The 13,958-nt window shown below is 44.5% G+C and overlaps 1 protein-coding gene across 2 annotated transcripts in view; it reads right to left on the reverse strand.

Annotated features, from left to right (window-relative positions):
* Positions 1-743: 743 nt before the first annotated feature.
* The window catches only part of COL5A3 (collagen type V alpha 3 chain), a 169,679-nt gene continuing 156,464 nt past the window's right edge, over positions 744-13,958 (reverse strand). For both annotated transcript variants that reach the window (XM_061550444.1, XM_061550443.1), the window contains 3 exons: positions 13,783-13,851; positions 11,528-11,761; positions 744-3,349 (listed from right to left, as the gene is read on the reverse strand). In XM_061550444.1, the coding sequence (XP_061406428.1) occupies positions 3,203-3,349; positions 11,528-11,761; positions 13,783-13,851 (450 nt within the window). In that variant the 3' untranslated portion in view covers positions 744-3,202. The remainder of the gene's footprint in view (positions 3,350-11,527; positions 11,762-13,782; positions 13,852-13,958) is intronic.

Below are 13,958 nucleotides of genomic sequence, written 5' to 3' on the forward strand. Positions count from 1 at the left end.
CGTGTTCATGATGAAAAATGCCAGCACTGCATCTTTTTACTTTTTTTTTTCACACCGCCGTTAAGGTTAAATTATATTATCGACTTGAAACTTTTTTTTGTTGTTGTTCTTGTTATTATTTTAGTTCCATCCAGAAACCGCAGTAACAGTAATACAATGTAAAATAACAAGTATGGTGATAGTAATTAAAATGGGTGGCTTTTTCTTTCCTTTGCTTTCTAATTGATACAAAAAATAACCACGATCTTTGAAAAAAAGCCAGAATTGATGCTATGCATGAAATATGTTCACTACATATTATATTATCTTTGGTAAAGGTGCAGACCCTCCGACTTCTTTCTCACGCCACTGCTGGTAGAAGGGACCAACGAAAGTGGGGAACCGTCACGTGACCTTGTTATAGAGGGTGTTTTAGCCTACTCTTCCATGCTGGCCAGAAATCTTGGAAGAGGTCAGAGTGCCCACACTTTGCCCCGCCACAGTCAAACTGCCGATTTATACTGCCCGGTGGGCCAGAGGTGGTGGAGGATTTAATAAACTTGTGCCAATTGTTGCAACTGCGGTGCTGAGAGATCGAACTGAACCCGCGATCTCTAGATTGTCAGTCCAGTGCGCTGACTATCAGACCACGGGCAGCATGCCCTCCTATTTTGGGTGACATTAACAATAAAATTCAACCCATGAATGCCATTTAAAACCTTTTTTTTTGCTTAAGTGATGCATTAAAAGTATAGCGAGGATGGTTATAAATGTAAATTCCATTTTATTGGGTTCACAACTCCAAAAAGTCACAGATTACACGTATTGCTCACCTGACACCAACCAAAAAAAAATGGACCCCCTTTTAATCTCCAAAAGTGGAAGACAACTGCTTAAAGATGCTTAATCCGACTTTGCGAAACACGCCCGCTCGAGCATAACTTATCTCGCGCCACGTTGGAGCACGTTGATCAGCCGGGCGAAGGTGCGGGCGGCGGGGAGGCGGGAGGTACTCGGTGCTATTGTGGAATAGGGTCTGAGACCGTGCATCTCACGTAGCTTTCCCCGCAACGGAAATGCGTCATCTCACCTCGTTCTCCAAAATCGCTATGAAATACTGTGGAGTGTAATTGAAACACCTCGGGTATCTTTGATAGAAGAAGGGTTTTTATTAAAGTAGTTTGAATTTGCTGATTTGTAACGTGCTTACGAGAAACACTTTGTTGCAGTGAAACATCGGTGATGGTGGTCTCACGTCGAAAGTCCAAACCAAAAAAAAATATATTTTTTTAATTTAAGATATTTGGCTTCATAAAGGATTAAGCATCTTTATGGGAAAACAATGTTTGTGGTTCTCAAAGTTTACATTGCGATGTTGCAAAATTACAGACATTTTACAGAATACCCTTTCCAAATCACGTCACATTTATATACCAGTAATAAAAAATGTAAATAAAAAAAAAGACAAAAAATGGCAAAAACGGGGAAATGCATGCTAGGCGGCACAACAAAAAAATCAAAAGTGTTTATTAAAAACACATATTTTAAAAGCAAAAAATTGCATGCAGGTTTATGCAGCTCAGAATTAGACGAAATGAAACACTTTAAATATTAAGCATTACAGACTGCTGAGCACCATGATAATCAGTTGAACAGACAGCACCATCAAGTTTTATTTTTATGAGTTTAAAATACAATGCACAGTACATATTAAAATGCGTATGATCAAGTAATTGCAGTGATATTATTATTATTATTCATATTCCAGCAAAGATATATGCATGTGCTTTGAACCCAGTGACCTGAGTTCGACTTCTGGCCATGGCTAACACTGGCAGCCAGGGTTATGGTAACCAGCCTAACCACACTGCACTGACTGGCCTGGTGAAGTATGGTCAAACAACCCCCCTCCCCCCACCCCTCCCCTCCCCCGGACCAACAGTCAGTGGCGAGGATTTCATCCAACATTGGAAACGTAAATTACGACTTTATATTATATATATAGTTGCTGGATTATTGTGTAAAGGACTCTGTTCGGCCAATCCCTTAAATGGTATGTTAATCTTCTTACAGAAATTATATATCGTCTTTAAAATGCCATGCACACTAAACTGTGCTCTATAATACATCAGATCACCACATTGTGAGAAAAATATTAGTTTCACCCAGCTTGCATAGCAATAACTATTGTGCCATGTCAAACGATGCCTGCTTTATTGCAAAGCTCTCCCTCCAATCAGTTTTTATAGCTTTGTCATTCGGTTTCAAACTTGTGTTACAGCCGTTTAGATTACATTACAGATTATGTCTTTCAAAGTGTACTGAAGCGATATCTAAACTGCAATATCAGCTACTTTAAGAATAAAAGAAAAAAATCATTCCAGAAAAAATGTGTACTCTATTAGGCTCGGACGCTTTAATAAAAATCGAATATTTCAGCGGTTCGATTTAACTGTGGCACTGACTATGTGGCCGTCATAGAGACCTTTAACGTTGGGGGGGAGGGGGGGGCTTTAACACAACGCAGCTTCCACATTGCTCAAATACTGCAACGTTTGCTCAACATCACATCCCACAGCTCATGGCCGAACAAACTGAAACACCAACAAGTTTCACAGACCGAAAAAAAAAAAAAATGACCAGAACATTGTAATGTATTTCCAAACGTCACTATGACCATTCTTATTCCTGCTTATGGCTAATATGCCGCCTTTTGGAGAGACACCAAAATCGTCACCTTTCAGGGAAGCTGTTCGTGATTCGGGATTTTATTTTAACTTTGGAATGTCAAAGGTAGGTCCATTTAACGTGCCCTAGCAATTTAGTTGAGCCTGATTTTAATTTGAACATCTTTTGAAAAGAAAAAAATCACTCTGTGCTAATTCCAGCAACAAAACAGACGCGTGTCATGGGAACTGTTCACAGGATTTTTATTTTTTATTTTTTTATCAGAGCCACTATTTAATTCACTACAAAGAGCCCACAGTTGTGGTCAATCACTTGCGCTCACCGTTTTTTAATCTCTGAAACCGCCTCACCACGACACGACCTGTAGTGTAAAGCCACACGGCTGCTTCACCCCTTCGACCTCGAGAGATGACAGCGCACAACGACATTTTATATTTGCTCGTTAGTTTTTTGTTTTTTTTGGAATCTTTCTGTCGCTGGTGGGTCAACAGTTCAGTGTGTTCGGCGCTTGCTAAGGAACAGGTGGGTGGGTCACTCAGCCCTTGAAGCAGACTGGGCCCACCTCGAAGCCAAACTTCTGGTTGGAATCCCCAAAGTCACTCACCAGGACGTCCACAATTGGCATCTGCTGCACCTTGTGCGTGTGGATTTCAAGTACGGTCTTCTCGTAACCTCTCCTCATCTGGAAAAAAGAGAAGAAAAACCGTCAGTTAAGTTTCATTTAGAATCTAGAGGTTTTCCCAGCCACTTGCAATGTGAGCGTGGTCTTCTGGGTTAGTCCGTGTGTGGCAGATGTCTTCCTTACGTACGGTGCGAAAGAAGTTCAACATACATACATACAAGCCTTCATCACGCACTACTGCACGCACCTTCTGGAAGATGGAAGATGTCTGCAGTAGTGCAAGGTAAAAGGCTCTAAGAGAATACAATTTTTGGTAAAATCCACATGCTCCAGCATACTTTTCTACCATGATAAATTGTGATTGTGGGGTTGTGAAGATGAATTGAGTCGTTGCTTGACATCGATTCTCAGGCTCGCGATACAGTTGTCAAATCACGTGCGGTAGAATACACATTTTATTTAATTAGTATTTGTCGAATCTGAGAGTTAGTGACAGCTTGGTGAGGCCTTCACCCAGTAGAAGATAGAGCATGGCTGATCATGATGATATGCTTCGTCTGAAAGAGATGGCAACGGATTGGAGAGGCCTTCATCCAGCAGTGGATAGTTCGTGGCCGATGACGATGATCACATGTCTTACGTAATGGGCTCACGTTACCCCTGCAACAACTGGAGGCGCTACCATTCACAACAATGCAAGGCATACGATGCTTGGAGCAAAGCGCGACATTGAATCGTGACTTTTCATCGAACGCATGATTTTTGTTTTATTTTATTTTATTTTCATTAATTTTGATGTTCTACCTACGTGACTTTACCGAAAAAACCTAAGAATAAGAAGAAAGTCATTGATACACCACTAGTTGTGTGCGTAACAGCAAGGCCCATGTGCTTTGTTGTACACCTTAACATACAGTACCTCAGTTGAGCTTAAAATAAATAAATAAATGGGTTGCTTATAATGACAAGTGTAAGTTGTATAGAAAATCTTTATCTTCTTGGTTCTTTCCGTAAAGTCACGTAGAAGGGAAGTAATAAAGTAATAAAAATAAAACACAATAAAATAATTGTGTTTTATTTTTATCATTTTATTACTTCCCTTCTACGTGACTTTACCGAAAGAACCAAGAAGATGAATCCCTGCAGTCACGAAAGCTTTAAATCGAAAAAGAAAATCTTTACACAAGGTAGCTTCATTGTGCTGTATTGCATTCCATTGTGTCTATTTGTGTCCCGAAAGCACCCTAATTTATACGTTGGTCCATTTTGCCAAAGCAGAGATGTATAACCGCACAGCCTCGTAAGCCATTCTTAAAGCATCACGTGATTTTAATGTGACCGCAAAACAGAGCCAGCAAAAGGGTTGCACCTGGTATCACAAGGCAATGTGAGATATTTAAAGCAATTTTTTGAGGCTGATGGTGATCATGCAAAAACTGTGAAATATAATGTAACTTTCTGTTCTTTCCTGCCAGCCTTATGGGAACGGTGGTGCGGAGGTTAGCGAACTGCACTATGAATTAGGCGGCCTGATTTAATTCTGCACCACGGCCAACATCAATGCCGAGAGATGTCTGCACCAGCCTGCACAAACCCGCACTGGCCAGCGTGGCTGGCACAGGGAAGGCCTTCATCCAGCAGTGGATTTGTTCTAAATATTGTATTTATTTATTATTTAACGGTTATGCATCATTTCACGTGTGTGGGGGAACGCAACATTGTCGTTCATATTATTTGCGTAAACATCTGATAGACAACAATTTCTAATACTGAACCAATGCTCAATCTGACACATATATCGAAATAAATTACCCTCTTATTAGTTACTGTCTCTGTTATTAATGCTGCATTAGACAGAGACATTTGCATGTCAGACAGACATTCCACGTTACATTGTATTGGGATTAAATCTTCTCAGCAACTATTATAATGAACAGCTCTAAAATAATGGCAATACAATTCGTATTTATACTTCACATGACTGCAACTGCACCTTAGAGACGCTGCACAGAAGCAGTGGGGATGATTTTGTTTCATAATTGTTTGTGTAGAGACAGAGGCAGTCGGTCATAGGTAGATGTGTCAAAAAACGTCTTGAGTGTGGATTTGAACAATGGGCAGGTAATTGATGGCTGTCGATCGCGGGTGAAGGAAAGTTCTCGAATGTCGGGGGACAACATAAGGGGAATGAGAAACAACTATTATCGTAGCTGTTTCTGCATCGGGGCAAGAACAATTGTCTTTGCGAGACCATGCGTTGCTTTCTCCAGCTCTCTCCCCGCTGCCACGACTCAAATGCAATCATTGTTGAGACACATTTGCCAATTATTTTTATTTAACAAACCGTCCTGCCGCCCCCCCCTCCGTGTGCCGTCTGTGGGTCCCCTGCAGGGCGCTGCGATAATTTTTAATTCAGAGTACAAGTTGTGCTAGCGGACCATATCTCTGTTCGCCGCGATACAACTGCTCCATGGGAAGGGATGAAGAGGGGGGGGGGGAGAGAAACGATGTGCAGCGCCGCGTAATTTTATGCGTTCCATTATTCAGTGGCTTGCAGGTGAATGAATTAAATTAGTAAAAAGGGCAGAGGGATGGGAAAAAAATGGAAGGTGATTGTTAATGTGAAATAAAAAATAAATAAAGATGTGGAGAGTCGGGCAAACGGTAAGGGAGGGGGGGGGGTAAGCATTGCACAAAAGAGTGCCTGACAGCTGGCAAGCCAGATATGTCATTAAATCATAATCAAGTTTACAGTACCCCACGCTGTTAGACAAAAAAACACCGTGCCGATATTGGAAAGAGGCACATTAATAAAAGCGTCGACTTAAAAGCATCGCGCAACTGCAAAGGCCTCTGACTGTGATAAGAGGGTTTAATGGCTTTCCCCCCACTCTCCCCTCCTGGATTTGTCCCACACTCCGGTACGGGGCCGAAGATCCCACTCAGATTCTTTAGGCAATCAGTGTGCGAAGTGCAACCTTTGCCACGTTGAAATGCCCTCTCATGCTCGACCGCAAGGCAAAGTGCGCGCCTGCGTTGCCAGTTTATGATCGACACGAGCTTGCGCGAAGGAGCTGGCCGTCAATGCCTGCTCACATCCGACGAGTGAACGCACAAGTGCAATATCTGACGATGAAATCGCTGTATCTGGAGGTTGACCTCATTCCTCGCAGGGAATGAAACAGGGGGTGGGGGGGGGGGGAAATGAATAAAAGCACACATGCAATATCTGAGGATGAAATCGCTGTATCTGGAGGTTGACCTCCTTCCTCGCAGGAATGAAACGGGAAAAAAAATGTAACCGCAGGTGTGACTGAAAATCGTTTGCATGTTTAAAAAATAAGAATGCATATTCATAGAGTGTAGCTTGTTTTGCAACTTTCACTTTGCCCGCTTCTGGGGCTAATTTACCAAAAAAATACGTGATAATTATATGAACGGGCTAATTACAGTAATATCACCGGTTTATGTTGGTGCACAACCACTTTGTTGACGCGGACAGCAATGAATGAAAGCCCCACGATGATGAATGCCAATGCGGTGATATTCCGCGGTTGTGAGCTGGCGCGAAAATAAGTGTACCTGCTGTGCATACGAAGAGGGTGATTAAGCAGTGGATAAGTTGTGGTGTTCCTTAGCTGTGATTATATTTCCGTGAGGATTGTGAGTTATTGTGGCATTTGGAAAGCGAATGGTTTACGCGCCACTTGGCACGGGGAAAAATAAAAGGGGCGCCACGGTGGAAGGATGTTAACTACCTCGCCTGGTATACAAGAGGTCGTGGGTTCGATCCCGACCCAGACGCCTGTCTATTCGGAGTTTGCATTTTCTCCCCATGGTCGCATGGATTTTACTCCGGGTCCTCCGGTTGGTCCCTCCACATTTAGAAACGTGCGTTTGGAGTATTTGGCTGCAATACATTTCCATGCGATAAACCACCTCGTTGAGCTATCATTTGTGGCCAGGTCGCTTCTGAAAAAGAGCTACGTAGCTCAGTGGGCCTTACCTAGTAAAGTAAAATAAAAAATTAAAATGAGTAAAAAATTTTTTATAAATAAAAATAAGAGGTCACATCAGAGAGTACATTGCAAGACCAAGAGTGGTTGGCAGGATGCCTCAGAGGTCAGAGTACGTAGCCAGTACTTTGGTGAGATCCTGCATAAAAAAACACATGGGCAGCCCTCTATGACTAAACGAGGTACTCAAGTGTTAATGGTCTCATCTCGGTCACCAACGACTGCACATAAACCAGGCGCGTTAAATGTTCCCTGTTGACTGAATTTCGTTAATTTGAGCTATGAAGGGGGGGGGGGGGATGAGTTTGACTGCCACGTGATAAACATGTGGCAGTGTGTGTGGGTGTGTGGCAAAGTGTGGGTCACTTGAAGGGGTTTTGGAAGCAGTTGCATACAAATCCACATCTCTGCGCTGTTGTCTCACACTTGCAGTGACGGTAATGATACAAGTATTTTACTTTTGTCACTTAATTTTCAAAAAGTGCCAAGCTGCAACATTGTTTTTGTTTTTCCACCACAAGCAAGGTGCTCACAAAGCACCGACTCACACCACCCTCTAATCCCGCTCAGCCGCAGTCGTCGTGATTTTTTGGTTGACCTCAAGCGAGTGGTGTTAGCGCACGCGAAGCTGTGCCACGCTCAGGCGAAGCCAAGGAATGACAGACGACACGTGGATTGCTTTGCTGGCACCGTAGTCAAGGTAGAGAGGGGAGGTCGAAACAAGTTGCATTTGGCTGGTCAACAAAATTTTTTTTTTCTGGCCTGGACTTTTGCAGCTGTTCTAGACTAATTTCAGGGTGCTGATTATTTTTTATGCTATCGGCATACCCCATTTAAATTGATTTTAACCGAAATTAACTCCGTCACTTATGATTGCAAGTTGTTGCGAGTCAGTGACTGCTTTAGTGTTAAAATATGGTGCTGTATTTTTAGGAGAGTGTGTTTATAATATAATTTTATGTAGATATCCACATTTATTTAATATTTTCTTATGCAGTTTTTATTGAAAATGCAATATTTGATATCTCAAAAAGCTGATGTGATAGACAAAAACTGATGCCAGATTTTGAATCAGCACCCCAAAATTACCTTAAAACCTTTGGAATACCTTATGCCAGAAAAAGTGTGTTGACCAGTGTTATGAAACGAGATAGCAGCGTGCTCCTCTCAGCGATGCTTAGCGGGGCTGGCAGGGGAGGTTCATTTTAAGCGGCATGCTGCGCCTCGAACTTAAGCAAAGGACACTGGTGTCGCACCCTACATCTCACCTCCAACTTTACATATGCTCATGTACACGCAACTCTTTGTCAATGCACGGCAGGATGAATGTGTCGCCATGTCTTGTCAATCACGGGGGGTTGTTTGAACATACTTCACCACGCTCGTCAGCGTGGGTTGAAGGTTGGGAGTGGTGGAGGGGGGGGGCAGGACTGGTTCAAATATCACCCTGCACTGATTTTAGCCATGGTCTGGAATCGAACTTGGAACTCGGGCCGCCGGGTCCGTGCCGCTGTGCGCTAACCACCGCACCAACACTTGCATTCCCTCTCCGCAATTAATCCCTCCGATAGCCTAACTCCCAGGAACAATGCGACGGAGCGTGTGCTCTTGACGGCACGAGTGGAGCGGCAATCAGCGGGCGTAAAACAAGCTAAATGAATTGTGCTCCGTAAGTGCATTCGCAACGGCGCATAAACCCGCTACGCAAATTAATTGGCTGTAAATTGTTAAGTGCTTGCAATCCACGCACGCGTGTGCCCGGCAACCGATGGCCCACTACGGCCAGCCGGGCCCGTCCCCAGGTGAGGCGACGCACACGTGGGCTACGTCCCGCTCGCTGTAAGGATCGACGAGGGGGGTGAGGGTGGGGTTGGGGGGGGGGGTGGTGGGGAGTGGTGTGGCCCGCTGAGATCGTACGTGTTTTGTTGTTTCGAATGAGCCAGTTATTTGCCCTAGCGTCTGAGTGATATCCCAGGATACGTTAATTTGCGGCTATCCTGATGCTCGTAGAGCAGTAAAGGTCCAAGCTGTGGAAAGTGCGGCCAGTGCTTGCCCACGTGGCAAGCACCGGCACTTGTCCCTGCCATAGGAATGTAGAAATTACACCATTGGCTCATTGCTGCGAACGGGAAATGCACTCTGCCTATGGTAAATTTAACATATATAATGGGAGTCCAGCACAAATTCTTTCAGATTTTTGTAATCTTTCTATTTTTTCATCCCGATTGCGCAAATGGTATCATAGCATGAGACAGGAGTATTCGTTTGGATACCTGCCAGAGCAGTGTAACCCTGTTGCTCCACGGCAAACCATCGCTGAAGCGGATATCACAGAGACACCTCTGAAGAGATCCCTTCAAGTGACCTCTGGTCCACATGTAGCAGAGGATGTCACTTTCCCAACAGCCCTGCCACAGGGAGTAATGTTTGTCCCGTGACAGTGAAAGTGATATTTCATTACTCTTTGGTTCTTTCGGTAAAGTCACGAATGTAGAAAAAATAATAGTTCACGACGTTTTTTTCGCCACATAAGCATTCGTCTACAGGTGGGATAGTATGGATTCCTGCAGTTACGAAAGCTTCAAATCCAGATTGATATATCATTTTTGGAGCTGGAACTTAGCCAAATTAGATCCTGAACCAATTTGAAGGGATGTTGTTTTGATTGTTTGTTTTGTGTGCAGCCATTGGCGACTGGGCTGAGACCTTCAAACTCACTGCGATGGAGAATCCCCGGTTTGTGGATTTACTTTGAGGCGAACTTGAAACCATGCACAACCATGAGCAACAGACTCTTATTCTGCCCCCCGCCCCCTTGACAATGATGGAATGCTTTTCTCAGTGCCTTGGGACTGAGAAAACAACTGGGCCAAAACCATGTTTATTTATTAAACCTCAGGGGCTTACCAAATAATACCTATGTGTAAATAAATATCCGATTAAAATACATGAGCATCGCTATTTAGTGGTTAGCGCACTGCTCCGTGAATGTGGCGAACCTGAGTTCGTTTCTTGACGATGATTAACCTCAAGTGATTATCTGAATCGGTCCCTTGACTGACTAATAATGACCAGCATGGTGAAGTGTGGTTGAACAAACCCCACAACTGACACAGGATAAGAGAATCCTCGTCCAGCAGTGGATTGCCAACGGCTAAAATGTATTGTATATATATTTTTAAGGAATATCCCTTTAAAACTAGGCTCGGAAAATGTTTATGCATGAGTCTTTACGGCCATTCCCTTTGGCAAAAAATAACTACCGTTGATTCTGAATTCAATGCAATGCTTTTTATGGATATTCCCTATTTTATTTTATCATCATTTTATTATCGTACTCTTTCGAATTAAGCAGTTTTACAGTATTTGCTTTCGTGGTTTAATATCCAATACACTTTCTCTTGTATGGCATGTCTGGTGTAATACACAGACACATGTAAACTTGTTTCTGGTGGTGTGTACGTCGAGAACCCGCGTTGTAAGTTACGCGTTGGCAATAAAGGTGATGGTGATGATGATGTTGGCAATGGCCTTTCTAAATTTAGGCTGCGGGTGAGTGGGCCGATAACTTGGGCGGAATTAATGTCATGCCACTTCCCTATTTGTATTCATGTTGGTTGTGCATTGAGACTATAATTGTCAAGAGAGAATTATAAATGAAAGCCGACGATGACCCTTTCCATCGCGATATATTTTTGTTCGTATTTGGAGACGAATAAATGCTTCTTTCAGTCTTAGTCAACCCAGAAGGTCTGAGTCTGCCCTGTGACCTCCTACCAGCAAGCGTCGACACTTAACATAGCTTCAAAGCGAACCTAGCCTGGCACGAGTGCCGTTACTTAATGGCGGATGGAGAATGCTGTCGTTGTTGTTGGCAGGGTGGGCAGAATTCTTCGCACGGATCTCCCCTATTTATGTTTCTATTGAATGCATGTTGATACCTGCTTTTAGTGATTTACCCAATCGTGATTACACATAGCCGAGACTATTTGTGCCCGTGAAACGTCTCGCCTTAGTGATATCCCTGCTCTATAAGAATAGCGCGAATACCAAACGTACAACATTATTATTGCGATTATTATTACCAATTTTCTTTGTCAAGGTGACGATGACAACCGTGAAGACCGTTGTAAATTTACGTTGCCCACACGCGGCTGAGTGAGTTCACAGAGTGGACAGGCGGGGCGGGCAGTGTGACCACGCACTCGGGCCGGTGGCTTACCGAGCACCCGTCGTAAAGTGCGCGGATGTGCGGCGATCCGCCCCGCTCCATCTCCTGCTCGTTCGCTCCCATGAAGCGCAGCGCACGGGCGTAGCTGCCCTCTGCCTCGTCCAGCCAGCCCACCGAGTGGTGGCAGTTGTACGTGAAGTTCTGGCGCGCCGCCGAGCTCAGCAGCCGCAGGAAGGTCATCTGCACTGTGCCGATCCCCTGCCCGTCCAGGTCGACGTAGGAGAACTGCGGTCGATGCGGACGAGAGACGGTTACACGGGACACACGGCGGCACGCTGCTCAGTGTGCCTGCGACCTTTATACGCCGCCGCTGTCTGACGGTCAGCGCACTGGACTCGCGATCCTGAGGTCGCCTGTACGTTGAACTTCTTTCGCACCGTACGTAGCCAACCGTGCTAACTGGAGGTTGGTTTTCTTAATTGCCCGCCGCCTCTTTCCACCCAGCAGTGTGAATGTCTTCACTGAGATTGAGTCGATGGGCGGGTCGCCGCGTGTGGTGGGGTAACGTGTGTGTACTCCCACCTCCTCAGTGATGTCTAGCTGGCGTGGAAGAGTAGGCCTGCGGAGAGATCCCTTGCCGGCTCTCCAGAGCTCCATCTATCGGAGGCCCTGCCACCATCAGCAGCGGTGGTGTTTGCAAGCATTTCCATGGCTGCGCCTTTGCTTACACATGAAGCGTATGTAAATAGGCCCAAGGCCTCTCTGATGCAGTGTGGCTATCAAATGGAGACGTCGTGGGATAGTGCAGCGGACAGGAGTTTTACACGTTTCTTGAATTTGGCAAGGCTGCGGGAACTTTGGAAAAGGGACGGCGGGAGGGAGTTTTGTTGGAAGTGGAGCAGTGCAATTAAAGGGGACGAGGAACATAGCCTGTAACACGGTGATTGAACGCGGTGTGTATGAGGGGAAACGGGCAAATATTCGATATTTTGTTTATTAAACCGGAATAAACCCTTGAGACTCGCATCTTATTTACAACTGGATGCTGGGTAAGATGACAGCAATATGTCAGTTCTGCGTAAAATGTACAGCAAACATAACAAGACACTATTGCACACCAGAGTAATCCATCATTCTATAAATTTGTAATTTAATACGTTAAAATACAATACATTTTTTAAAAATGCATAGGATGGTATAATATAATTTAATGTGACTACTGTTTTAAAATGAAGTACACATAACGAATGTATGTGATGGAATGGATACACTTTGATGCTTGTAAAAATATACCCTTTGAACTAAACATTAATAACATCAGACCCCCGGGCCAACCCAGGACACGCTGGCGGGACAACGTCGCTCGGCTAGCCTGGGAACACCTCGGAATTCCCCAGGAAGAGCTAAAGTCTGTGTATAGTAGTGTATAGTGTAGTGTATAGTAGTGTATCGTGTAGAGTACTGTATAGTGTAGTGTATAGTGTATCGTAGTTTATAATAGTGTAGTGTATAGCAGTGTATAGTGTATAATAGTGTAGTGTATAGTCGTGTATAGTGTAGTGTACAGTGTATCGTAGTGTATAGTGGTGTAGTGTATAGCAGTGTACAGTGTACAATAGTTTAGTGTATAGTGTATAATATATGTAATGTATAGTAGTGTAGTGCTCGAGTCTGTCGCCAGGGAGAGTGAGGTCTGGACCGCCACCACTCAACATGCTGCTGCCGCGACCCTCACCAGGACAAGTGTATTGAGAAACGAACGCACGAACGAACATCAGCTGCCTCAATTCTGTCTCACATTGAGACCTACAGTGGCTTAGAAGATGGAAAACGGCGGTGCACTTGTAAAGAGCGCACTGCACCACGAGGCATGTGACCCTGGGATTTGATTCCCAGCCACCGATTATTGTACGGTTAAATATGCTCGCAGTATTAACCGGGGCGGCCGGGAACTCGAACCGCGATCTTCTGCAACAAGTAGCAAACAGGCTTCTGCTCGTCCCGTGTCAGTTCTCCGTAACTCGCTGACGCTGTACCCCTGACAAGGACTTCTGTGAAAAAAAGCTTCTACAGCCTATGGGATTGCCTCCTTCAAATCTCAATAAATATTATGATTATCTGCTTACAATTAACTTATCCGGTACAATGTCACATATCCAACCGTCAAATATCCTCCCTCACGAATTAACCGCCCGCACACCCAGTGCACCATTCGCATGTCCGGTGTAAGTAATGTTCTGTCGATGTTCACAAATCCAAATAAATATTCTGATTCCGAGCCGGCCGTTGTGGCTTGCTTCTCTCACCTGCTTGCCGCGTTTGTATTCGCTGTACCAGGTCCCCGGCGTCTCCTTGGACCAGGCCGATAATCGGGCCTGTAAGAACAACACGTGACAAACGCAGAGGTTGTTGAACTCCTTCCTGTGTTCAAGTCGCAGCCCCCTTAAATTAACTGTCTCATTTTGCGGGTCAACCGCGGTGA

Source organism: Lethenteron reissneri, chromosome 12, assembly GCF_015708825.2.
Source record: "Lethenteron reissneri isolate LAM-NWPU_2019-01 chromosome 12, ASM1570882v1, whole genome shotgun sequence".
NCBI classification, from domain to species: domain Eukaryota; kingdom Metazoa; phylum Chordata; class Hyperoartia; order Petromyzontiformes; family Petromyzontidae; genus Lethenteron; species Lethenteron reissneri.